The 26,955-nt window shown below is 37.6% G+C and overlaps 1 protein-coding gene and 1 long non-coding RNA gene across 5 annotated transcripts in view; both read right to left on the reverse strand.

Moving 5' to 3' along the window:
- Positions 1-588: 588 nt before the first annotated feature.
- On the reverse strand, positions 589-3,020 carry LOC118762114. Its single transcript, XR_004997892.1, has 2 exons — positions 1,187-3,020; positions 589-831 (listed from the first exon to the last, which is right to left on the reverse strand). It is a non-coding gene; the product is annotated as an uncharacterized LOC118762114 (long non-coding RNA).
- A 1,878-nt stretch (positions 3,021-4,898) lies between these two features.
- LOC115231344 (RNA pseudouridylate synthase domain-containing protein 1) overlaps positions 4,899-26,955 on the reverse strand; it is a 62,652-nt gene continuing 40,595 nt past the window's right edge. For all 4 annotated transcript variants that reach the window (XM_029801403.2, XM_029801392.2, XM_029801411.2 and 1 more), the window contains exons 2-5: positions 17,849-18,073; positions 12,690-12,813; positions 9,480-9,684; positions 4,899-5,574 (exon numbers count right to left, since the gene is read on the reverse strand). In XM_029801403.2, coding sequence (XP_029657263.2) covers positions 5,279-5,574; positions 9,480-9,684; positions 12,690-12,813; positions 17,849-18,073 — 850 coding nt within the window. In that variant the 3' untranslated portion in view covers positions 4,899-5,278. The remainder of the gene's footprint in view (positions 5,575-9,479; positions 9,685-12,689; positions 12,814-17,848; positions 18,074-26,955) is intronic.

Below are 26,955 nucleotides of genomic sequence, written 5' to 3' on the forward strand. Positions count from 1 at the left end.
GTTTATTGAATTTTCCATGTTAACAGTAAACAAAGAATAATTCATTCATCCATTTATATATATATAGGAAAAAGCATCAGCATCTGTTTATAACTGAAAACCAATATGGATAACTCTTTGTTGTTGCTTTTCTTTTGCCAAATAAACACACTATATATTCATTTTTCACTCAGTTATTACTGTTCTAACTGATGTCCATTGTCCATTTGTTTGATTTGACAATACTATTCAGTTGTTTGATCAACTGAAATTCCAGCTCATTCAATTAGCATATAAATAGCTAAGTATTCTATGTAAACATGTACCCATAACATAATTGTCAGACAGAATCAGCATGACACAGTGACTGACAAGGCTGTACATTTGAATTATAGATATAATCCATCCAACAGGCTTCTATACAATTTCTGTTTTCCCCAGTTTCACTTACTAGGTATGGATTGACCTGAGGTTATAGAAAATGACATTTATCCAAGATGTCACACACATGCATCTTGGGTGAATTTTAAGAAACACACTTTTTAAACCATTCAGCCATTCTGCAAAACAAACACACACACAAGCACATATAATAAATGAAGATGAATAGACATTCAACAATTCATTTTACTCTACAAATGTTTCAATAGCATAGCAATTTATTTGCACTCAATGTATTACATTATTCTATATGCTAAATTGCCCTTCATTTTATCAGGCATTTATGGTCTCGGGTTCAGTCTCACTGCACTCTACTTCAGGCCAGTGTCTTCTAATATAGCCCTAGGTCAATCAAAGCCTTGTGAGTGGATCTGGTAGAAAGAAGCACATCATATATGCATGTGTATGTGTCTCCTTGTCTTGAAATCACATGATTGTAAATGAATGTCATTCATTTCCAATATTCTGTGAAAATATGTCTAGCCATAGACAAACAGTTAAATATGTCTAGCCTGGAAACAATTAAAGATTAACAACAGGAAGGGTATCTTACCATAGGAAACGTGCTTTAATAAACACCATCGGAGGCATGCAAGCATGGAAAAGTGGACGTTAATATGATGAAGATGATGATATATACATATACTGTGATGTATGCAAACAAGTTTTCTTCACCAGATTTGGCATCATAAGTTACCAATGTAAACATGCTTAAAGGCCTCAGGTTGAATACAACCAATTTCTAGCAGCTAATCCTTTATTTGACCAATGTAGTAGGGAATTTTACAACTGACCTGGACTCACAAGACATGAAATTACACAAAGTGCTGTACAGAACAACTCTATTAAAAATGAATACTGCATCTGCTACAAAAATCCAAGTCATTCGCAGGCTTTAAAAGCCATTGTAGGTCCTATAACCATCAAAAAATACCCCAGAAACATAACTTGTCAGTGATGGTCATAGTCAGCTAACAAGCTGATACCTATGATGATGATGATCATCATCATTATATATATATAATTACATATATATACCCTACTACACTCTCAAACTGGTTGCTGTTAGGAAGGGCACTCAGCTGGAGAAACTGCCAGATCAGATTGGAGCCTTGTCCAGCCTTCTGGCTTGCCAGCCCTCAGTAAAACCATCCAAGCCATGCCAGCATGGAAAGCGGATGTTAAACGACAATGATGATGATGATAGTGTGTGTGTGTGTATCTTGTATGTACTAACAGATTTATGACTGCTACTGTTCAGTTCAGAGCTCTACATGGATTACCATCATCTAGTTTGCTTCCAGTGTAGTGGTTAAACAACTACTATACTTAGTAGTATTACTAGTTATGATATACAGAGCAAATGTACAAGAAATTATGAAAAACAAGTTTATTTTATTTGTTCCTATAAATGTTTCATCATTGTGGTTGTTTAGAACTTTGCATTGGATATTCAAAGGTAACTGAATGCTTAACCACAAGAGATCATCAAGGAAAGCTTTATTAGATTATGTTACAGAGAAGTAATGTCTGACATTAGTTCTGTCGCAGTTAAGCATCCAATTTCACTTGGAACATCCAATGCAGAGTTCTTAACAACCACAGTGATGAAGCATATGATATAAACTTATGCTTCTTGTAATATCTTATATATATATAATCATCCATCTTTATTTAACATTTGTTTTCCATATTAGCATGAGTTGGATGGTTTGATAGTAGCTGCCCAGGCTCCATGTCTGTCTTGGCATGGTTTCTACGGCCGGATGCTCTTCCTAACTCCAATCACTTTACAGAATGTGCTGGATGCTTTTATGCAGCACTGATATCAGTGCATTTATGTGGCAATAGTATGGGTGCTTCTTACACAGCACCAGCACCCATGAGCCTGCAAGGTTAGGAATGCTCAACTGGAAAGGGATGCAAGAAACAATCTGTATGCAAGGATAACCATGCTTTTACTTAGCTTGATGTGTCTTCTCAAGCACAACAAAACACCAGGAGCCTCAATCCCCTATCTTCCCCTCTGTGAGTCCCAATGTCTGTAGATCCTTTCTCACCATTTCATCCAACATCTTCCTGGATCTACCCCTTCCCCACGTTCCCTCTACAGTTTGAGGTCAGTACTTCTTGATGTAGCTGTCTTCATTCATACGCATTACATGGCCATGCCAGCACAGTCTTCTCTCTTGCATGCTACATCTGATGCTTTGTACACCCAGTTTTCTCTCATCACTTACACTGTCGTATACGCACACTGGCATTACCCATTCATTGGAGCATACTGGCTTCGTTTCTTTCAAGCCTTTGCATATCCTCAGTAGTTGCAGCCCAAGTCTCACTGCCATGTAGCATAGCTGTTCAAACACAGACATCATACAATCTGCCTTTCACTCTGAGAGAGAGGGCCTTCATTACTAACAAATGTAGTAGCTCGCTGAACTTTGCCCATCCTATTCCTCAAATGTCCTGGGGTAATTTTGAACCTGGGTTATCATTCCTATTATTATTATTATTATTATTATTATTATTATTATTATTATTATTATTCAGGTCACTGCCTGGAATTGAACTCCGAATCTTGGGGTTAGTAGCCTGCGTTCTTAACCACTACGCCATATGATCTAGAGCAGATATGAATAGCATATGGGAACCGGTGTTAAGGAAGGATAGGAAAATATTAGATTTATAAGCCCTAAAATTCACTCCATAATTGCCCACGGGCATATGGCATCGGGGTTAAGAGTGCGGGCTACTATACTAACACCAAGATTCCGAGTTCATTTCCAGGCAGTGACATGTATAATAATAATAACATCGGAAAAATATCTTAGGAATGAGAATCTAGGTTTGAAATTCCCCCAGGGCACCTGATGAAGGCTGGAGAGTACATCAGCCAAAAAATTGTGTTAACAACAAACAAGATGAGGATAAATATCTGTCAAATGTAAATAATGTACAATGTTAATTTGGTTATATCTCCATAACTAAGCAGTGCAGCAAAAGAGATCAATAAAATACAGGGGTTGGACAAAATAATGGAAACACCTAGCATCATAGCATCGTAATTTTGAAATATCTGTAAAACCATCAAAAGCTTGTTTATTTTTATGCTTTTTGATTTATTATTAGTGTTGCTTGATGTGTTTTGATAAAATTGCTGCTTCTTTTCAGATATCATCAGAAAAAGGTAATTAAAATTCAATAAAATGACAGAGCTATTGGAGTTTCAAAGAGGTAAAATTGTTGGTGCTCATATGGCAGGCGCTAGTGTCACGAAAACAGCCGAATGTTTGGTGCATCAAGAAGTACTGTCTTAAAAGTAATGACAGCCTTTGGATAGTGGGAAAAAGCTCTTCATCAAAACAAAACTCTGGAAAAAACCAAAACTTTCAGATAGGGACTGTTGGACTCTTATGCAAATTGTTAGAAAGGATCACAAAAATACAGCTCCCAAAATTACTGCAGAGCTTAATGACTGCCTTGAGAACCTAGTTTTCACAAAAACTGTTCACCTGGAGCTGCACAAAGCCAGATTTCATGGGAGGGCTGTAATCAGAAACCCACTACTTTCAAAAACAAACATTGCAAAGCATTTAAAGTGGAGTAAAAGCCAACACAATTGGTCCCCAGGGCAGTGGAAGAATGTTATTTTCTCGGACGAGCCAACCTTTACCTCATTTCCGACCACCAGCCGAGTATATGTGTAGAGACAGCCAAAAGAAACATTTGACTCAGACTGCCTTCTTCCAACTGTTAAACATGAGGGGGATCTGTGATGTTCGGGGGGGAACTATATCTTAGAAATCTGCCGGCCCAATGGTTTCCATCATGGCAGAATAGCCAAGACTATTTAAGCATTTTATCTGATCAAATTCATCCTATGGTTGCAGAACTGTTTCCAGAGTGAAATGCAATCTTTCAGGATGATAATGCACCAATTCACACAGCTAAAGTTGTTACTGAATGGCATGAGGAACATTCTAGCGAAGTTGAACATCTGATCTGGCCACCACAGTCCCCAGATCTCAATATTATTGAACATTTATGGTGCATTTTAGAAAAACAAGTAAGGAGTCGATGTCCTCCACCATCATCACTACAAGAACTGGAGACTGTTTTAGCTAAAGAATGGACAAAAATTCCTTTGGAAACGATTCAAACTTTGTACGAGTCCATACCTCGTAGAATTCAAGCTGTAATTACTGCCAAAGGCAGTCCTACACTATTTTAAAATAAATTTGTTCGAAATTTTAAGGTGTTTCCATTATTTTGTCAACCCCTGTAAGTACCAGAATTTAAAAAAAAGTACTGAGATTGATTTGTTTGACTAAAACCCTCCAAGGCAGTGCTCCAGCAAGACCACAATCCAAGTAAAAAATAAAACAAGTAAAAGATAAAATAACATACATTAAATGATATTCAATGATGCTCATCCCAAGTTAATTTTTAGGGATTTCATTTGACCAGAGAGAAAGTAATTTTTAACTATGTTTAATAATAAAACTTATTTCATTAAACTCAGAGGAGTAAAGGGTTGAGCTATGCCATCTCAGTCAATTCCACCAATTCATCTTATTTTATTGAAAATTATGCTATAGTTCATTGACATTTATTTTGGGTAATTCATTACCAAAATATTTTCTTTTTTTAAATTGCAGTGCCATGAATTTTTCTGAGTTTTCTTTGAATACTTAAGGTTAATACCTTAATATTTAGCTCCTATTTTGGAGATAAGTTTCAAGAGGAAAACAGGTGTGTAGTTCTTTGGAAGATTCTGGCAGATTCTCATTCTTTTAAATTCTATTCTTCTATTTCTGGCAATTTCATTTTTAGTATGACTAGTTCATGATGTCTACTATTTTGGTTTGTCTTGCACAATTTTTTGTTTACTAGCCTCTGAAGACTCAAAATTGACAACAGCTTCTGAATAGTCAGAAAAACATTCTGATGGCTCCCATAACGGGCAATTATCAGGCGTAAAAGGATCTTCAGTTTGAACATCAATTTTTTCAAGTGCTGTTGGTGCACTCAGTTGGTAAGCATGCAGCATCATTCGAAATGGTTTGGTATCTTGTTTATCACTGTAGGTATGATCTCCAACAATACAATGTCCTATGTGGTCACAATGGACCCGTAACTGGTGAGTGCGACCTGCAAATTTAAAGCAATTATTAATGTACATACTATCATATTATTATCATTGAAATATGGAGTGTGATCAACTGCACATTATAGTTGTATATAAGGTCAACAAAATGAAAAGAACTGAGTTTTGCATTTAATAAGTAGTGAAAATATCATAAACAGGGAGTATACATAACTGATTGACTTATCACAGGATGTAATTGATAAGGAAAATAATATACAGGGCCTTCACTAGTGAGATATGAACTCTGAAATGAAAGGTGATGATCCACATATAATAATCCTTTCTACTAAAGGCACAAGGCCTGAAATTTGGTGGGAGGGAACTAGTTAATTACATCGACCCCAATGTTTTACTGATACCTAATTTATTGACCCCAAAAGGATGGAAGGAAAATTCAACCTTGGCGGAATTTGAACTCAGAACATATCAATGGGAAAAATACCGCTAAGCATTTTGCCCAGCGTGCTAACAATCCTACCAGCTTGCTGCCTTGATCCACATGTAATAATGGTTTCAAGTTTCGGCACAAGGCCAGCAAGTTCAGGGAATGGGGGTTAGTCAATTACTTTAATGCTAGTGTCTTAGGAGAGGTAGGAGAAACAATTATAATAGTAAATTAGATTTCAATAAAGAAAATAGCCATTTATGTATCATACTTAATGTATATACATCATTGAAAAGCAATTTACTGTGGTATTCTTCTGGAGATAACATTTCTTATGGACGTGCTGTGTTTAAAAACACAATATACATTAGAGGAAGGAAAAAAATTCACCCCAGCATTTCAGCCTTGTCAGGCCTTCTCAACAACATGTACTCACAGCCAGCCACATGCTTAATGTGAGACTTGTTGTCTCTGATATATAGAAAATGGGAATAAAACATTTACTGGCATTGCAAAAAGGTGCTCAGCTGAATTAAAATCCATTATATGCAATAGAAGCAGTATTAACTCTTTACCATTAGAGCTTATTTTGTCAAATGTAATACATATTTATTCACATTCTTTTGAGTTCATCATGCATTATCTCACAGCTTCAAGATTTTGATGATGTGATTGTTTATTTAAAGAATGACATTATCACATAGGTGTGAGGGGCTGGACCTGACCAGTTTGAACATAAAGGAGGTAGAATATTTGGGGCAGATATGGCAGGTTTAAATGCGAAAGAGTTAAAATAGCCATCTATGTATTATATTTAATGTAGATACATCACTGAAAAGCAATTTACATGAAGCACGACCTACGAACTTTAGGTCTCACCAAGGAAATGACTAGAGACCGAGACCTATGGAAGTATGCTGTGCGTGAGAAGACCCGGCAAGACTAGTCAGGCCATAACCCGTGGCCCCTACCTGGGACGTAGTCAGTCCACCTGTGCATACCTTCCTTCTTGTGACACTTGTGAAGACCTGTTGAGGCAAGTGAAAATCAAACAAAATCAAAATAGATGAACATCAATGGAATTTGTATCTTTGTGGTACCAGTGCCGGTGGCACACAAGAAAACCATCCGAACGTGGCCGTAGCCAGTACCGCACCGACTGGCCTCCATGCTGTGGGCACGTAACAATCACCATCCAATCGTGGCCGAGCGCCAGCCTTGTCTGGCACCTGTGGCGGTGGCACATAAAAACACCATCCGAGCGTGGCCGTTCGCCAGCCTCGTCTGGCACCTGTGTCGGTGGCACATAAAAACACCATCCGAGCGTGGTCGTCTGCTAGCCTTGTCTGGCACCTGTGTCGGTGGCACATAAAAACACCATCCGAGCGTGGCCGTTCGCCAGCTTCGTCTGGCACCTGTGTCGGTGGCACATAAAAACACCATCCGAGCGTGGCCGTTCGCCAGCCTCGTCTGGCACCTGTGTCGGTGGCACATAAAATCACCCACTACACTCTTGGAGTGGTTGGCGTTAGGAAGGGCATCCAGCTGTAGAAACACTGCCAGATCTGACTGGCCTGGTGCAGCCTTCGGGCTCCCCAGACCCCAGTTGAACCGTCCAACCCATGCTAGCATGGAAAGCGGACGTTAAATGATGATGATGATGATGATGATTCATACAGTATGTTGTTTTTAAACACAGCACATCCATAAGAAATGTTATCATTGGACAAATACCATAGTAAATTGAATTTCAATGATGCATTTATATTATTTATATGTATGATACATGGATGGTTGTGAAGGCGTGTGGCCTAATGGTAAGGCTATTGCACTCACAATCACTAGATCATGAGTTTGATTTCCTGATTGGGCAGCATGTTGTGTTCTTGAGCAAAACACTTCATTTCACATTGCTCCAGTCTCCCTTTTGATCAGGGGGGAATGATGGCCTGCTCGCCTAGCCAGCAAGGCGGTGGCATTTGAAGGCTAAAACAATGCAAAAACGCATTGTCACCAGTGATATGTAACAACATCTGACAGCCTGACTGGTCACGTGATCATGTGATCTATGTCATGTGATCATGTGACATAGATGGTTATTTTAAATCAATGTTGTTTCTATTGCATACAAAAGAAAAAAATATTAACTAAACCTTTCTGAATTCCTGATTATAACAAAAAACTAATTAAGACAGTGTTGCTGCTACTGTTTAGCCCCTGGTAAGACCAGATTGAGCAGATTTTTAATCAAAGACATTCCAACCATTACTACCTTCCATTTTATGTATTTGGAACTAAATTATCTAATCTTATCCCTTTTTTATTTTAGATAGTTGGGTATGATTTGAGGGAAATTTCGACTACTCTTTCTAGTAAGTTGAGCTATTTATTGATTTAGTTGCTACTCTTTTGTAACAGGGTATAGCGTAGCTGATATCCTCACTGTTTGAGAGATATATTAGAAATGATCTTGTGTTAGATAGCAACCATCTTCAGCTATTTTGACCCAGTTGTGTCCACTGCTCTGATTGGTTGACATTGGTGCAGTTTGTCACTTGACTTATTTCGTGCCAGTGTGTAAGCCAACCAATCACAGCCTTCAGATAAGGTCCCATGACACAGTCTTTTTGGGGTTTCACTGGAGCCCACCTCAGGTTATAAAAGGCACCAGCAAATCACCATTTCTCGTCTTTGGTTCTAGTCCTTTTCAGGACTAACCTCTGACCACAGAGCAACTCAGCTATGTTCCAGCAACTCAGCCAGTTCCAGTTCCAGGGCAGACAACATGCAGCAACTCAACGATGCCTTTCTTCACCAACGCCTTAGCTCAACTTCATGTCGTCTACACCTCCATCGCCTTCATCTCCAGCAATACCAATACATACACAGCACCCGCTCAAGTTTAGCTTGATTTTTACCAAGGTTAACAGCACAGCACTACCTGCAAGAATTCCTGTATCAAGAGACCTGACACAGCATTGAAGCCCCAACTGCTACATGACATGTGTTCAACCGGTATTCTGCACTTGTGACCCCAACATCCTGTTACAGAACTATTACTATTGTGTACCTTACTACGAACTGGTAAATTAACTCCATCTTGTCTGAAATATCCTGAGAGACTCATTCTATGCTCTGTATTGTATTTTGTTTTGCCCGCATACACCTTGTTTGTACTTCTGTCACACACACGAACACACAGACACAAACACTTGTCGCATACACACAGACACTCCACTTTGCTAGCACCCATACTTTATCTTATTGTACACATCTGTAAATAAAGTCTTTCTTCTCTCAAACAGCAGAACGGTTGTCATCCTCATTATTCCTTTTGGCACTTATCCATTTATATCATGTATTTGGCTTCTTTTGTTAGGGCGACCATGCAGCATTTAAAAAGGAGACATTTCTGTCACCAACTCCTTACGTAGTCGTTTTCCCTACAAGGGATACAAAATATGTTACAGATATCTATAAGCATGTAAACATATAGTATACATTGAAAATTAATGACATGACCTGTTTTAGGAATCAAGAGAACTTTTGATACAGGATCTCCGTCATATGTTCCATGTTCTAAGCAGATAATATGTGTCAGACATGATCGAGCATTTAAACATCCTCGTGTACCAGAGGTGCACATTTTATGAAAATCTGTAATAAAACTGTTTTTGCCAATGCTGATATCAACATACTGTTGTTTGATATTTACATGCCCTCGAACCTGAAAAAGAAAGAAGAAAAAAAAGTACAAATTTAACACATTCAAATATTTATAGATTTATCCAACCCTTGCTATGATGTAAAAAAAAAAAAAAGACTGATAAAATGTTTTTATTTAATTAATATAACATACTTCTGTTACTAATCATTATTTGGTAAGTGCCTTAAACAAAGAAATAAGATCCTGCAAAATAAATCCAAAACTAAACTTCAATTCCCAGCTACAGCTATTAAGACTCTTAACATGAAAAGTTATATTTTATCTCTTCTTCTTCTGCTTCAAGCTTAGCTGAACACAAAGTCATGTATCCTACAGTGAACTTGAATTTGAGGTCTATGATTGGTAACCAAATATCAATTCATTTTTTTCATCTCTAATCATCATACGAATTGGTAATTATAGTGGAGAAACAGGCTGACTGCTTTAGAGCATTTAGTTTGGTATCTTTGTTGAACTGAATTCTATCAAGGCCAACTTTGCCTTATATTTTTTCTGGATTAATACAATAAAGCCTGATAAGATACTGAGAATGGATAAGTTAATAGAACATAGATGACAAACTGTGATGAGGAGTAGAAAGCTGATATTCCATTATTGGTGGATGTGATGTGGGACGCTTTTGCCTTAATGACCTAGTCTACCTGGCTGCAAACAGGTACCACCAAGTGGTATGATTCTTTACTATAAGCAGTAGTAACAATTGTAAAACTAATTAGTAATGTGCTGGCTTATAGTACCAAGTTCAATTCCACTAACATGATAAGTTACCTGTGATAAATTGGCATTCTATCCAAGGGGCAATGCTTCTGTCACCAGCTCATCTCCACAGAAACTGGAGATATATGCACCAGTCCAGTGAATTGTAGTGGTCTGTGAAGGGAAATAATAAAATGGCAGCAATGAATTACTCACCTGTACTCCTTCTCCTCAGATAATTAACATTGTACTTGACAAATAAGTTTAATAGAAAACAACAAAGTCAAAATCGGGTTAGCATTATACTTGAGTGCAAAAGTAAGAGGCAAAACTCTATTACTGGTTTTTAGGTACAGAAAGGAGAGGGTCAACATCATAATTAACTTTTATAATAGACATTTTATCATTTAATGCTGCTACAGTTTTATTTTCTACACTAGAGTGTTTTGGATGGGTCTTCAAATTCTTATGATTGTTTCAAGCAAGTATCCTACAGCTTGATGTATTAGGAACCTTAGTTGGCTAAGTCCATATCTCGTTATTGATACTGTGACCCAGGCAAAGAGACTTAACTCTCAATGCCCCTGTCGTCCATATAACCGCAAACAGGTCATGATCAGGCTACTCAACACTGTAGGTATTAACATTAGAGCATTATATAACCAACATGTTCTTTGATAGCTTGCATTACTAGTCCATATAGTTAACTACAAATATGTTTTATAAGATGTTCATACAAGTGTGCATACACGACAGCGTGTAAGTACCTTGAGAGAAAAGTTGGACCTAAGCAGCATCAGTTGTGGTGTGCAAGAGAGACGTTTGTGCTGGTATGGTCATGTGGCGAGAATGGATGAAGATAGTTGTGTGAAAAGGTGCCACACCCTAGCGGTTGAGGGAACCTGTGGAAGAGGTAGACCCAGGAAAACTTGGGATGAGGTGAAGCATGACCTTCAAATTTTAGGTCTCACCGAGGAAATGACTAGAGACCGAGACCTTTGGAAGTATGCTGTGCGTGAGAAGACCCGGCAGGACAAGTGAGGCCATAACCCGTGGCCTCAGTCCACTTATGCATACCTTTCCTTCTTGGGACACAAAACTCTACTTGTGAAGACCTGTTGAGGCAAGAAGAAAAACAAAATCAACATCAATGGAAATCGTAGCTGTGATACCAGTGCCGGTGGCACATAAGAGAACCATCCGAACATGGCCGTTGCCAGCGCCACTCCGACTGCCTCCGTGCCAGTGGCACATAAAAAGCACCATCCGATCGTGGCCATTGCCAGCCTCGCCTGGCACGTAAAAAGCATCCACTACACTCATGGAGTGGTTGGCGTTAGGAAGGACATCCAGCCGTAGAAACATTGCCAGATCAGACTGGGCCTGGTGCAGCCTTCTAGCTTCACAGACCCCAGTTGAACCGTCCAACCCATGCCAGCATGGAAAGCAGACGCTAAATGATGATGATGATGATGATAAAGATGGTACCATTAAACACTGAGGGCAATACAAACACCATATAACCAATGAGTTTTTATTAATTTGCACTGCTAATTTGATACCCCACCCATAAGCAAAAACCTATAGAAAAATTTGTCATTGTGAGATATGTTAAGCTCCAAGCACTCTTATGTACTACGTGTCTCTCAGAGGTAAATAATGTACAGGAAAGTCAGAAGTGAAAGTTTCTGTGTATATTACAGCCATTTACAAATTTGAGGATAAGATTATTTTTGCTATAGCCCTCCTAACATTAGGCTAAAAATGTCAGGGTGGAGAAAAGGATAGTAACTCTCATCGGCCTACTAAAACATCTCAGTTTACTTCACATAGCTTTTGTCAACCAATGGATCTGAAGGATATAACAGATTTACTGTAAAGAAGAATCTTGGATCAACCATATTTCTGACATATGTAGCACATCACTATTATCAATGTTTTAGATTTGCTTTCTATGCTGGCATGGGTTAAAAGGTTTGTCAAAGTTCATGTCAGTTCTTTATTCAGAATTAGTGCAACATAAACAGTAACTGATAACATCTACAAAAATTATCTTTTCTCTTGTACACATACACACACATGCACAAAACCAGAAGCTCTGCAGACATGAGAAATGCAGTTCTATTATCAAGTGGGAGCAGGCAAACAGGACATGGTTGCAACTCCGAAAGGTTGGAGGTATAGAAATGAGAAGTGAGTTTAGGTTTCAATCCTTTCAAGTTATTATACAAACCATTAGAACAACATTAAATAAATCTATTTTATTTATTTGCCAGATACACAAAGGAGTGAACCTGAAGTGTATTTACCAAGGCCAGATAGTGTTTGATGACTTCACGTCGAAGAAATGCCATTTGCATTTTCTTTGCTGCTTTCTTGTTGAGAGCCAAACATAATGCACCACTTGTTGCATAATCCAAACGATGTGTGAACCTTTAAAAAATAAAATACAAAAGATCATCATATATGTGTATATTTGTGTGAGTGCGTATGTATGTATTCATATGTATCTGTGTACACACACACAAACCCACATTTAGGGAGAGAGAAAAGTTGATTAAACATACTTTGAGAAGACCAAAATCTCTTTTGAAACACAAAAACCAAGTTAGAGTTTTATGTTGGAGGAACTAAGCAAAAAATATACCTTTCCCAATGAAGAGCTGGCCAAATGAGTTATTAGACTTAATGAAGCTACCAAATCAGACTGGAGTCTGGTGCAGCCTTCCACCTTGCCAGGTCTGGTCAAACTGTCCAACCCATGCCAGCATGGACAATGGACGTTAAATGATGATGATGATGATGATGAATGATGATTAACATTAGAGACCAATGGTAAGTGTGATGATAAGTGCACATCTCTTCAGTTAAGGGCTACCTTTTACAGATATATCTTCCATCAAAGAAAACATGTACATGAATAGCTTATGAAAGCCGTGCAAGCCATGTACAGCAAGGTAATCATCAATATGAGAGTTAACAATGATTTCAGAGAGGAATTTAGCATGCAGACAGACATCCATTAGAGCATGGCTTCCAACCCACTCTTGTTTACAATGGTTCTCCAGGCCATAAAAATGGGTTTCAAAACCAGCTGTCCATTGGAACTTTTGTATGTTGATAACCTACTTTTCATAGGAAAATCTGTCAAAGAATTAAAGAAATCCCAAATATGAAAACAAAGCATTGAATTCAGAGGAGGCTTTACAGTAAACCAGAGATAAAAGTTATAATTGGTAAGCAAGATAAGACTCTAGTGCCATCTGGGAAGTGGCCCCTACTCAATAAGCAGAAAAAGGTAGGATTCCCTTGTGTCCAGAGTACACAAGAGAATTTTGTATATAGCAGATGTGCAAAGATATGCAAATCCGCAAACAATTTTTTAAAAATATTAAGAGGGCTCTCTAGAAGTAGTTGATAGCTTCTGTTAATTTATTAGTGGTGGAAGAGAGTGTTCCAAAGGCATAGTAGCCAGAGCAAGAATAGGTTCAGAAAAGTTCAGGGAGCTATTCCCTCTACTGGCAACAAAGAGATTCTTTCTCCGAGTGACGGTAGATAGTATGATGCTTGTGGCAGTTTGACATAAGCACTGAAATTGGAGGATGTGCAAAGGTTAAGAAAAAGATAAGGCAAGCATGTTTTGCTAGAGTGTGTGATGTCATGTATATGACTGATGTAGCATAAATTAGCTGAAAGAAAAACTAGATATAAGAGGAATGAAATCTAGTGTGCAAGAGAAAAGACTTCATTGGTAACATGCAATGAGTATAATAGTTGAATAAAGAAATGCAAGTGACCCAAGTGGAAGAAGTGCAGAAGAAGAGAACCAAGGAGTATATGGTAATAAGAGATGAAAGCTGATCCCAGGAGGCTGAACCTTGCAAAGGAATGACAAATAGCAGCAACAAATGGTTAGATGTTGTGCTTGAGAAGACCTGTTTAACCAATACAAGCATGGAAAAGTATATGTAAAATTTTGATGATGATAACATATGTGTATATGTGTGTGCATGTATGTTGATATATACATATATGTATGTTTGTGTTTGTTCATTTGTTTTTACATGTTTTTTTTTCCATGGGTTACATAAATATATTACTGAGGTACTGTTTTACTGCTAAATGCCCTTCCTGCCACTAACCCATACTTGTTTTTTAAGGGAACTGTTATCCTACACATCTTCAAAGATGCAAAGCTAGCAGATGATTTTTCAACCACTTGGTTGGAATGTACTGTGTGCCATGTATAGTTTGATAGAGTTTTTGAGATGAATTAGAAAATACCAAGATATTTAGAAAACTCAAGTGTTTTGAATGCATTGCACTGGTCCATAGGTTTTCCTTTAATGCAAAAGCAAATCCTTGGTTTTTATATAAGATAATGTTATGCTTATTTAGCACCTTATTCAGTATGCTATGGATGAAAAAGCTTGAAAGATAGCAACCCTATGGGCTCAGCTAGATACAATGAAGAGTAGCAAGCTACAGGCATTATTTGAGAGTGAGTTTGACTTTGTAGTATGTACCATCATCATCATTTTTACACCTGCTTTTCTACTTTGCATGGATTGTATGGGTTTTTACTATCATCTCTTTCTGAGGTTGACTATCCAAAGATTTTTCTGCCTATGTCTTCCTTGGTCTTTCTCTTCCACAGTTTCTTTCCACTTGAATTTCCTGACACCTCTTTATCCATCTGCTATCACCCATACATATGTCCATACCAATGCAGTCTTCTCTCCTGCACGCAACATCTAAATTCTCTTATACCCAATTTATCTCTCAGTCCATTCACATGCACAAACATTACACATCCAGCAGAGCATGCTTGCTTTACATACCCTCTGCATTCAACACCCAGTGAAACATCCAGAATGTAACGAGAGAGAGAGAAGGGGAGAGAGGGGGGAGAGGGAGAAAGAGAGAGAGAGCTGAACCAGCATTTGGTTGTTACTCATTTTTAGCTGAGTTGATTGGAGCAACATAAAGTGAAGTGCCTTGCTCAAGGACACAATAAGCAACCTAGTTGAAGAATTAAACTTAATGATATAATGATTGTGAGCTCAGTATCCTAATCTCTGGTCACAGGCCTTCATAAGAAACTAACATCACGACGACGACAACGACTGCGGCTGCCACTGCCACCACTTTAATGTCCACTTTCTATGCTTGCATGGGTCAGACAGAGTCTATTGAGGTAGATTTTTTTATGGCCGGATCCCCTTCCTATCACCAGCCTTCACCTGTTTCCAAGCAAGGAAATATTTATTCGTAACCAGACATGTTCTTGCAGAATATTTGAAATGAATTATACTACTTGTTTGACAGTGACAAGCATTTTACAACACTGTCAAAACAATGAGACACAAATATACACACACTCGCATATATATATGATGGGTTTCTTTCAGTTTCCATCTACCAAATCCACATACAATGTCTTCAATCTATAACATCACAATATTGGTCACTGTGCAACATCTTCAATAATAATAATGATGATGATGATGATAATGATGATGATGATGATGATGATAATAACAATAATGGTTTCAAATTTTGCCACAGGGGCAGCAATTTTGGTGGAGGGGATAAGTCGATTACATCAACCCCAATCTCCAACTGATACTTATTTTATCGACCCCAGAAAAATGAAAGGCAAAGTTGACCATGGCCGAATTTGAACTCAGAAAGGAGTAACAAGCAAAACACCACTAAGCATTTCATCCAGTGTGCTAACGATTCTGCCAGCTTGCTACTGCACAACAACAACAACAACAGCAGCAGCAGCAGCAGCAGCAACAACAACAACAACAACAGCAACAGCAACAACAACAACAACAACAACAACAACAACAACAGCAACAGCAACAACAACAACAACAACAACAACAACAACAACAACTCTTTCTACTATAGCCACAAGGCCTGAAATTTTGATGAGGAGGAAAGTCGATTACATTGACCCTAGTGTTTCACTGGTACTTAATTTATCAACCCTGAAAGGATGAAATAATAATAATAATAATAATAATAATAATAATAATAATAATAATAATAATAATTGAATAAAAAAGAAAGAACATATACATGTTCTTTCTTTTTCAACATAGCATGCCCCACTGACAACAGGATCCATGTGAAAGAAGAAAAAATAAACAACTATGACAATTTAAAGTGAGAAATGTGAAGGTTGTAGTCAATGAAGAGAGTAGACGTGATACCAATAGTAATTGGTGTACTTGGAAGTATCAGCACTTAACTACCAACATGGCTGAAAGAGATCGGTGCAAGTGAGAAGGTAGAACACCAACAAAAATCAGCATTGCTTGGAACTGCAAGAATTCTTTGCAAGGTCCTTGAAGCATGACCAGTAAACAAGTGTCACCTTAGTCTGCTGGCTGTGGACAGCTGACACTTTCCATCATACCCAGCAAAATAAGCTGTGAGTTTTCATATAATAATAATAATGGTTTCAAACTCTGGCACAAGGCCAGCAATGCAGAGGAAGGGGGTAAGTCAATTACATAGGCCCCAGAACTCAACTGGTACTTATTTTATTGACTCTGAAAGGATGAAAGGCAAAGTCAATCCCAGCAGCATTTGAACCTAGAACATAAAGACAAAACAAAATATCACTAAGCACTTTGTCTAATGTGCTAATGATTCTTCCAGTTTGCCATCTTAGTAATAATAATGATTTGTAGCTAGTAAATGGTCTTTGAATAACAAGCTAATTAACTTTACCCCAATCAAATAGATGTATGAAGCAGTGCTGCGCATTTGAATCTCACTCAGGATGAAGTGGTAACTTCAATTGTAATCTGGTTCTTATTATTCCCCATAATATTCAAAATGAAATATATTACAACCCAAACAAGGGATTTCTATGTGGTCACCTGACCTGCTAGAAAAACTTACAAATCTTCCTAAGAAACACCCTACTATTTTATAAAAACAAAAGGCACATTGGACAATGTACTCTTAGATATACTAACAGGCAAAATGATCATAGTTGGAATGTCTTTGATCACGGATTTGTTGATTAGAGCTGACATAGGGCTAAAAAAAAACAGCAGCAACATCAGAAGCATATATGATAAAGAATTCTGTCCAGATAGCACAACAAACAAGGGTTGTAGTGGTTATGAACTTGCAATTTATGAATTGATGCAAGTTACTTGGTGACCTCACTGGTGTTGATGCCATTTGTAAAAAGCACCCAGTACACTCTGTAACATGGCTGGTGTTAAGAAGAGCATCCAGTCATAGAAACCATACCAAAAAGACATTGTAACTTGGTGTAGTTCCCTGACTTGCCAGCTTCTGTTGATCCATCCAACCCATGCCAGCATCAAAACTGATGTTAAATAATGGTGAAGATAAAGATGATAGAATTGCCTTAGACAGATGAAATAAAATGAAACAATAGTTAAAACAAACAATGAAACAAATTAGAATAAGTTACCTGAAACTATGTGACACCTTTTCATCCCGTAACTCTGGGTAATCTCGGCAAAGCAAGGTCTCAACAGTAACTCCATCATCAGGTTTATTTGTGTTTATTTTCATGTCAAAGTGTTTGTCCACAACAATGTAGTTGTCACTCTTGTACAAAATCTTACATTGCATCTGTGATTGGGTAACGTCATCATTGCTGTGACTTTCTTCATCTTTTGCAGTATCTCCCATTCTTTTAAAAGAAAGTAAAGAAAATTTCCAGATGTAATCAAGGACATGTAGTGTGTCAATGGATAGTGCTCTTAATTTAGCAGTGAAACACAAATACTGTGAAGGTAAGTCGATCTTTTACTAATCATATGACATTTCAAAATCATAGCCTTTGTTTTGCACCTGAATAAGGGTCTTGGCTTTGCTTGAATCAGCTTATGTTACTAACAACAAGAAAGGGCATATTGGATAACATGGTCTGGGGCATGCTATACACAACAAAGAAAAAAGACAGGATGATCAAGGTTGACTGCTTTTCATCATAGGCTTGCTTCATCAAGGAAATTTATCCATTTCATTACCATCACCATTTAATGTTTGTTTTCTGTGTTAGTATGGATTGGAGGGTTCAGCAGGAACTAATAAGCCAGAGAACAGCACTATGCTCCAATGTCTGCCTTGCCATGATTTCTACTACTGGATGCCTTTTGTAATGCCAACCACTTTAGAGTGTACTAGGTGCTTTTTAAGTGGCACTGACTCCAATAAAGTCACCAAGTAACTTGTAAGACAAGATCTCTCAATTGAGGGGTGAAATAGAATTGAGAGAGATAGCTTTATATCAGGAATCAATGGTAGAGGGACAGGAAATATATGGTTATATAGAATATATAAACCAACTTCAACATGACTGCTTGATCTGCTAAAAAAAGTAACCAAACTTCCCTCAAATCAAACCATTTTAACAAAAAGATTACAAAGAATAGGATAATCTTGTTCTGGACACATATCACCTTAAAGAAAACAATAAATAATAAAAGAATGGGCTGAATGTATCTGACTACAAGTCTGCTTCAATTTCATATGAATTCTTGCCAAATATGAATCCCTAATTTTTCAAACTTCATAATATTATTGTTGTGAGCACTACCACATTTCTGAAAACTGGGTCATTAAGTTTCCTTGTAATAACAATAATTATTTCCAGTTCTCATAGGGTAAAAATAGACAGAATTTGAAGACACATGAGAGAGGGGTACCTATTGTTGTAACAATCATATTTGACAAAGCAATTTCTCACTGACATTACACTTTTGGTTTAAGAGGACTACCTTGGGTTAATGCAAATGCCCTTGTCGTAAAACAGAATTAAAATATAGGCAGAATTCTGGTTTAAGCAACCCATATAACCGCTCATAATTGTTCTTATATTTTCTGATATTTTCAGAAAATTTTTGCAAATTTATGTTCTACACACAAGAATTTATATGATTACGAAAAAAAATTTTTTTCACTTTTTGAAATCCACCCAATCCTAAAATTTCTACTCTTAAAACTTTTTTTTTAAATCAGAGTTTAAAATATGGACATTCAACATTTTTTTCTTAAATCCCAGCAATGGAGCACCCTTGGGTGCATCATCATTACATTAAATGTGTTTATGGGGATAAAAATATTGGGAGGGTAACAAAAAAACAAAGAACGTATCAGGTGGTTGTGAGATGTGCTAAAAATAACAGCTAAATCACCCTTAAATTACACAAAAAGTTTTTTTTTTCATAATTTTTGAACGTAGGAAGTTGTAAAAATTTTTTTTAATTTCCAAAAGATAAAAAAGTTATGAGGGGTTATTATAAAGTACTTAAACCACAATTCTGCCAAAACATAGTTGCACATACTAATTAGTGCTGAGTGTAAACACTGTCACAGATTTTTTTTTCTTCTCATACACTAGGTTATATTATCACATTTAATGGCTAGATGAGACAAAAGTTGATTATCACTCATTCAAAATATCTTCTTTGTAATCTGACAGAAAAATTTTTTTTTTAATTCTTTGCCTTAACTATAGTTAAATTAAAGAAATGAAAGTTTGAAATGAATTAATAAATATGTTTGTTACAAATAATCTAAAAGACCCAGTTACCAGTGACATACGAAAAACTATTAAAAAATAATAATACAACAGAGCAGTTGTATACTGTCAACTTAACATGACAGTCCCATAAAGGGAATCACACAATCACTATTTAGTCCTAGGAAGCATCAATGTTTCCTGTTGGCCTTGACACATTTCCTGTGTCCTTATGTTTACAAAGGGGAGACAAGTACCCCCTCCAGCTAAGCCTGCATCCAGAAACTAGTTTTTGAGTCTTGCTCGTCATCAGTCTGGAGTAGCATGGCTTGCTAGCAGCAGATGGTTGTCTAAACCTTGTAAACATATATAATAATTCCAGTGAAATAAATCCACTGATCACAAAAAATAGAACTATTACATTTCTAAATATCTCAGAGAGATATAAGCAGTGGTGGCATGATAGAGCAGTTGTATACTGTCAACTTAACGTGACAGTCCCATAAAGAGAATCACATCACCGCTATTTAGCCCTAGGAAGCATCAACACTTCCTGTCGGTTTTGACACATTTCCTGTGTCCTTATCTTTACAAGGGGGAGACAAGCACCCCCTCCAGCTAAGCCTGCATCCAGAGACTAGTTTCTGAGTCTTGCTCGTCATCAGTCTGGAGTAGCAGACAATACTACAACATAAACATTAAGATTTCCTTCAAGTAAAATTTAGTGAATGTAATCAAGATGAACCTGTGGTGTAGCACAGATATAATACTTCAAATCTCTTTCTGGATCAAACTCTTTTCATTACAATTAAAGGGAGCTTCTATGTAGCTCCCTAACCTACTAGAAATAACAGTCAAGTATCTCTTGTAATCACATCTATTGTCTTAAAAATGGAAAAGGCACATCAAATAATGTAGTTCCAGATAACCTTATGTTCACAGCTGGAATACTTCTGATCAGAGATCTGATCTGTTCAATCTGGATTTAAGTAACTGGCAAAATGCAACAATTCATTTAATAAAGCTATGTGAAACATAAACGAAATGTGCCAGCTAACAATTTCAATCTAAGTTTAATTTTGGAGGATGTTACAAAATTAGTGGAAGAGTGTTGGTCATTACCACTATTACCATGTTAGCATAGAAAGTAAACATAAAGCAATAATCAACATCAGCAGTACTGGGTGATTTAACTTTAGCTTTACATGCTAATATAGTTTGGCTGGGTCCTCATGGTTTAAGCCTGCACTTATTAGGGGCTGTTCCCCTCCTAGACATCTCAAAGGACAACATCTTACTTGTATGTTTCATTTTTGGTTTGCTTTCTACAGTATGCCCTTCTTATTACTTTTTAGAGTGTACTAGGTGCATTTTATCATGGTACCAGCACTAGAAAGGTTGTTCTATCCTCAATAAAATTAAATGGCCCTCTCATCTGATCTTGAATATAAAGCCAACAAATTTTCTTTTGGCTTAGAAATTGATTTTGGTTGCTTTCATTTTTATATTTGACATCTTGTAAAGGTTAACCTATAGGAGTTTGATTACCCACCATTTAGCATCTCTTAAGCATACTGGGGTTACTGTTTGTATAGAGTAGGCCAGGGAGAACCCTTTTTGTGTCAGGAACAAATTGCAAGTTCACAAGAACTTGAGGGTACATCAGTACTGAGAAAAATAAGGGCTTTTAATCTTCAATGTGCTGATTAAATTTTAGCTGATGATGTAACATGCTAATCATATGAAAAACTTCTCACAACCTATTTCTATTGGCCAGTAAGAATAAAACAAATGTACTACATCATGAGATGCGGAGAATTCTGGAAAATATCTCAAAAGGAGTCAACCTGATTCCTGTGTCTTAAGTACACATGCACAGAACTGAGTATATTCAGTTCCAAACCCTTATTGGTTACATAGAGATATATTATCATCATCATCATTTAACATCTGTTTTCAATGTTGGCATGGGTTAGAGAGTTTGACCAGAGCTTGCAAACAGGGGAGCTGCTGCCATGTAAAAAACACCCGTGCTGGTGCCATGTAAAAAGCACCCATGCCAGTGCCACATAAAAGTGTCTGTGCTGATGCCATGTAAAAACACCCAGTACACTCTGTACTGTAGTTGATGTTAGGAAGGGCATCCAGCCATAGAAACCATGACAAAACAGACATAGAGCCTGGGCAGCTCTTCAGCTGGCCAACTCCTATCAAACCATCCATGTTATTATAGAAAACAGACATTAAATGATCATGATGATGATATACATAGGGTGTGGTGAATATATTGTCGTCTACATTATGCAAAAATGAATATAACACTACTGAAACAGTTGCAAGACACAAAGAAAAAATTTAAGGAAAATAAAAATAAGAAATGTGGAAATTTTATAGGTGAGTGTGTTAAATTATAAGGCACAAAAAGAAAATGACTCTCCCTAGACATAACAGAATATAACACTGACATCTCATTTTAACAGATATGTTTACCAAAATTACATAAAAATATCTTCAAATACTGAAGAGTAAATTTATTCAATAAAATCGCCATTGATTTCAACCACGGCTTCCAGATGACTTCGGAATCTCCTGCAACTCTTCTGGACGGTCTCCTTGTTTAAGCTGGTGAATGCTGCCATAACCCCTGCCTTCAGTTCATCTTGGGTGTTACAAGAAGTTTTGCTGGTCTCCCGCTTAACTGTGCCCCACACATAATAATCAAAGGTGCTGCAGTCTGGGGTGTTAAGTGGCCAGATGTTAGGTGTGGTGTGGTGACAGAAATTGTCTGACAGTTATGACTGGGTTCTCCTGCTTGTGTGGCATGGTGCAGAGTCCTGTTGCCAGACATAGGGTCTTCTAGCAGCCACCCTCTCAACCCAGGGCAGCACTACCTCCTCCAGGCACTTGATGTAGGCCTCCATGTTGAGTCTGAGGCTATGTGGGAAGATGAATGGAGGTATAACGTTGCCTTCACTAATGATCACTCCAAACACCATGATGTTGACTGGATGTTTGATTTTTATCACTCTTGGTACATGTTTTGGGGACACAGTAAGCCAACAGTTGTTCTGTGTGTTCACCATCCATTTGTATTGGAGTTTCCGGTGCAAATGCCAAGCAGTACAGCATGCCATTTCCAAATTTCTGGCAGAGTGAATTGCGTCATGGTGCTTTTTTTCTCACAGACAGTACCCAACTGACCCTACTATACTGTGTTGTCAACAAAATCAAAAACAAACAATGTGCATGCGCGAAATTAAAAATATACAATGGCAACAATTTATCCATCACACCCTATATATATATATATATATATACTAGCAGAGATACCTGGCCTTGCCTGGAATTAAAATGGCATAGTCTTTTTATTGTTTTACTTGTTTCAGTCTTGTGACAGCAGCCATGCTGGAGCACTATCGCTGGTTGAGCAAATCAACAACAGGATTTATTCTTTGTAAGCCTAGTACTTATTCTATCAGTGTAGTTTTACCGAATCGCTAAGTAATGGGAATGTAAACACAGCAACATCGGTTGTCAAGCAATGGTGGGGATACAAACACAGACAGACACACACACACACAAATATACACATATATATGAGAGCTGCCGTACAGTGGGACAGAACCCGGAATCATGTGGTTGGGAAGCAAACTTCTTAACCACACTGTCTTGTGTATGTGTGTGTATGTGTGTCTGTGTGTGAGTGCATGCGTGCATGAGTGAGAAAGAGAAAAAGACTTCTGTTTGTTCATAACTTTCCTGATTTAGCAGCACCAATTCTAAATCCTGTTACACCAAGACACTAGTATATTTGATGTTGCTAACAAATAGCAGACAGGGAGAAAGAGAAAGTGAGGTATGTGTGTCTGTTTGTATTAGCGGTCATTGACTCTCCTAAGTTCATTTGCCCTTCAACAGGTTCTGCTTTTCAACCATCCTGCAGTATGACTAAAAATCACCCACTTCACAAAACAGGCAACCATCCAAGAACATGTATGGGATTCCTGATAGACTTTCACACAGTTTCAGTTTAACAGACAAATAAGCACACATATATATACAAACACACATACATACATACTTGAGATATTTTGTTCCAAAACAAATCTTCTGATAACATAAATTATGAATTTCAATCTAAGTATTGTTGCACTAAAGTAAGATGGAGATAGATAAAGTGGGTGAAATAGAGAAAATCATCATCATCATTGTTTAACGTCCGCTTTCCATGTTAGCATGGGTTGGACGGTTCAACTGGGGTCTGGGAAGCCAGAAGGCTGCACCAGGCCCAGTCTGATCTGGCAGTGTTTCTGCAGCTGGATGCCCTTCCTAACGCCAACCACTCTGTGAGTGTAGTGGGTGCTTTTTACATGCCACCAGCATGGAGACCAGATGAAGCTGGCAAACGGCCACGATCGGATGGTGCTTTTTACGTGCCACCGGCACAAAGGCCAGTTGGGGCGGCGCTGGCAACAGCTACGTTCGGATGGTTCTCTTATGTGCCACCAGCACTGGTATCACAGCTACAAATTCCATTGATGTTGATCAATTAGAGTGTAAAAGAAACACAACAGGTGCTCTGACCCATAGTCCCAAATCTTCAGCCCGCTCCCCACAGCTTTTTTGCCTCTTCAACACCTCTTTCCTTCAAGGACTCCATCAGGATTCCTCTTTGCCCGAGTTTATTACTCCCTTCATGTTTATTACTCCTTTTTAATTCACCACTCCTTACACAACCACCCCTATCATCTTTCAACTCTATTCTCCAAATCCCTATTCCCTGCCATACTCTCTTCTTTCTTATCATACCTCTTCCTTCTGCCTAGAATCATCACCCACTCTTCTAATGTCCCTCAGTTGTAAATAGCGTTCACTTTTGGCCCTTAGCCTTGCAAATTACAAGATGATTTTCACTGGTGATGGTACCTTGGAAAAAGAAAAAAGCACCCAGAACACTCTATAAAAGAGCTAATGTTAGGAAGGGTATCCAGCTACAGAAACCATACCAAAGTTGTCATTGGAACATGATACAATCCACTGAATCATTGGATCCTGTCAAATCAGGCAACCCATGCAAGCTACCTTTAATGATGATATGCAGGTGTGTGTGTGTGTGTGTGTGTGTGTGTGCACATGTGCAAGTTTATGCCTCCTTGCTTTGATATTGTATGGTGGAAGGAAGACTGGAAATGACGAGAGATGATGTTATGTCAGTGAGGGAAAAGAAAAGTTTTTCCCTGTGCTTGGTTTTTCCTGGGGATGCATGCAGTGACAGATGCCAGTCATGGAGATAGAGAGGTTGTGATAATACGGGTAAAGAATTGATCAAACTGCAAGTCGATCACGCTCGGATGTGCTTTTAACGTTCCACTTGCACAAGTGATAGTCAGGTGGCGAGCTGGCAGAAACGTTAGCACGCCGGGCGAAATGCGTAGCCGTATTTCGTCTGCCGCTACGTTCTGAGTTCAAATTCCGCCGAGGTCGACTTTGCCTTTCATCCTTTCGGGGTCGATTAAATAAGTACCAGTTACGCACTGGAGTCGATATAATCGACTTAATCCGTTTGTCTGTCCCTGTTTGTCCTCTCTGTGCTTAGCCCCTTGTGGGTAGTAAAGAAATAGGTATTGTCATTGGCCACGTCAGCGATCTTGATTTGTTTTCACTTGCCTCAAGCAAAGTTCATATGCGTATATATAAGTCAGTAAATGGTGGGGTTGTATCATCATCATCATCATTTAACATCTACATGGATTGGACAGTCTGACATGGAGCTGTCCAGACTCCAATTACTGTTGTGGCATGGTTTCTATGGCTGGATGCCCTTCCCAATGCCAACCACTTAACAGTGTGCTGGATACTTTTTACGTCCCACCAGCATATCACATATCTTCTATAAATTATAACTGGTTCCATAACACATCCTAATCTACTGGGTACAAGCATATTATTTACCAGCAGCATTTAATACCTTCTAATTCTTACTCAATAATATTCCTTGAATTTGTATCTTTTCTCAGATTAAATCCATCTTCATGTAATTTTACTTTTCAATTTTCATGCAACTTTAGTTCCAATTGCTCTTTTAGCTTTTATTTGTTTCAGTCATTGAAATGTGACCATGGTGGGGCACCATCTTGAAATAAACCAACTTCAGTACTTATGTTTTTCTAAGTCTGGTACTTATTCTATTGGTCTCTTTTGCTGAGCTACAAAGTTATGAGGACGTAAACAAACCAACAGTTGTTGAGTGGTGTGTGACACAAAGACACACACATATATATATATATATTATATATATATATATATATATATATATATATATATTATATATATATATATATGATTGTACTTTATAATCTCTGATGAGGCCTAGAGATATATATAAGTACCTCATTTTCAACTGCCTATTACCTCAATTCACTTGACTAATATAGGCAGAATGAAATGCTTTTATCTATGGGCTGAAACAGCTGTAAGTGATTTTAATAATTTATATTCATGTTTTTTAATAATTACTTGTATTCTTATTTTATATGCATAGAATAATATAGTATATGTATGTGTTATTATAATTATCAATTTAATAAATAAATAAGTTAACATTTTAATATCCTAAAGTTAATGAACCAACTAATGTGCTTCTCCATTTGCTATATATATATATATATATATATATATATATATATATACACACACACACACATTGGGCTTCCACACAGTTTCCATCTACCAATTTCACTTACAAGAAGCTATAGTAGAAGGCACTTGCCCAAGGTGTCACACAATGTTAAATTAGTACAAATATTTCACACTGAACAATCACAGAAATACCATTTTGTTAGAAGGATGGACCTATTTGCTCGTGATAATGTTCTTTGAGCTCAAAACTGTCATGTCAACCATTACATTCCATGTTCAGTCAGGATCATTGAGACTGATGTAAGAGTTGGTTTTCTTACTCTATTTTGCATATATCTTAGAATGAAAATGTAACCCTTTTTCTGGCTTAATGCTACCACCAGGACTTTGAGTGCCTGCCAGTGACACGT

The sequence above is a fragment of the Octopus sinensis genome, linkage group LG2 (genome assembly GCF_006345805.1).
Source record: "Octopus sinensis linkage group LG2, ASM634580v1, whole genome shotgun sequence".
In the NCBI taxonomy this organism is placed as follows: domain Eukaryota; kingdom Metazoa; phylum Mollusca; class Cephalopoda; order Octopoda; family Octopodidae; genus Octopus; species Octopus sinensis.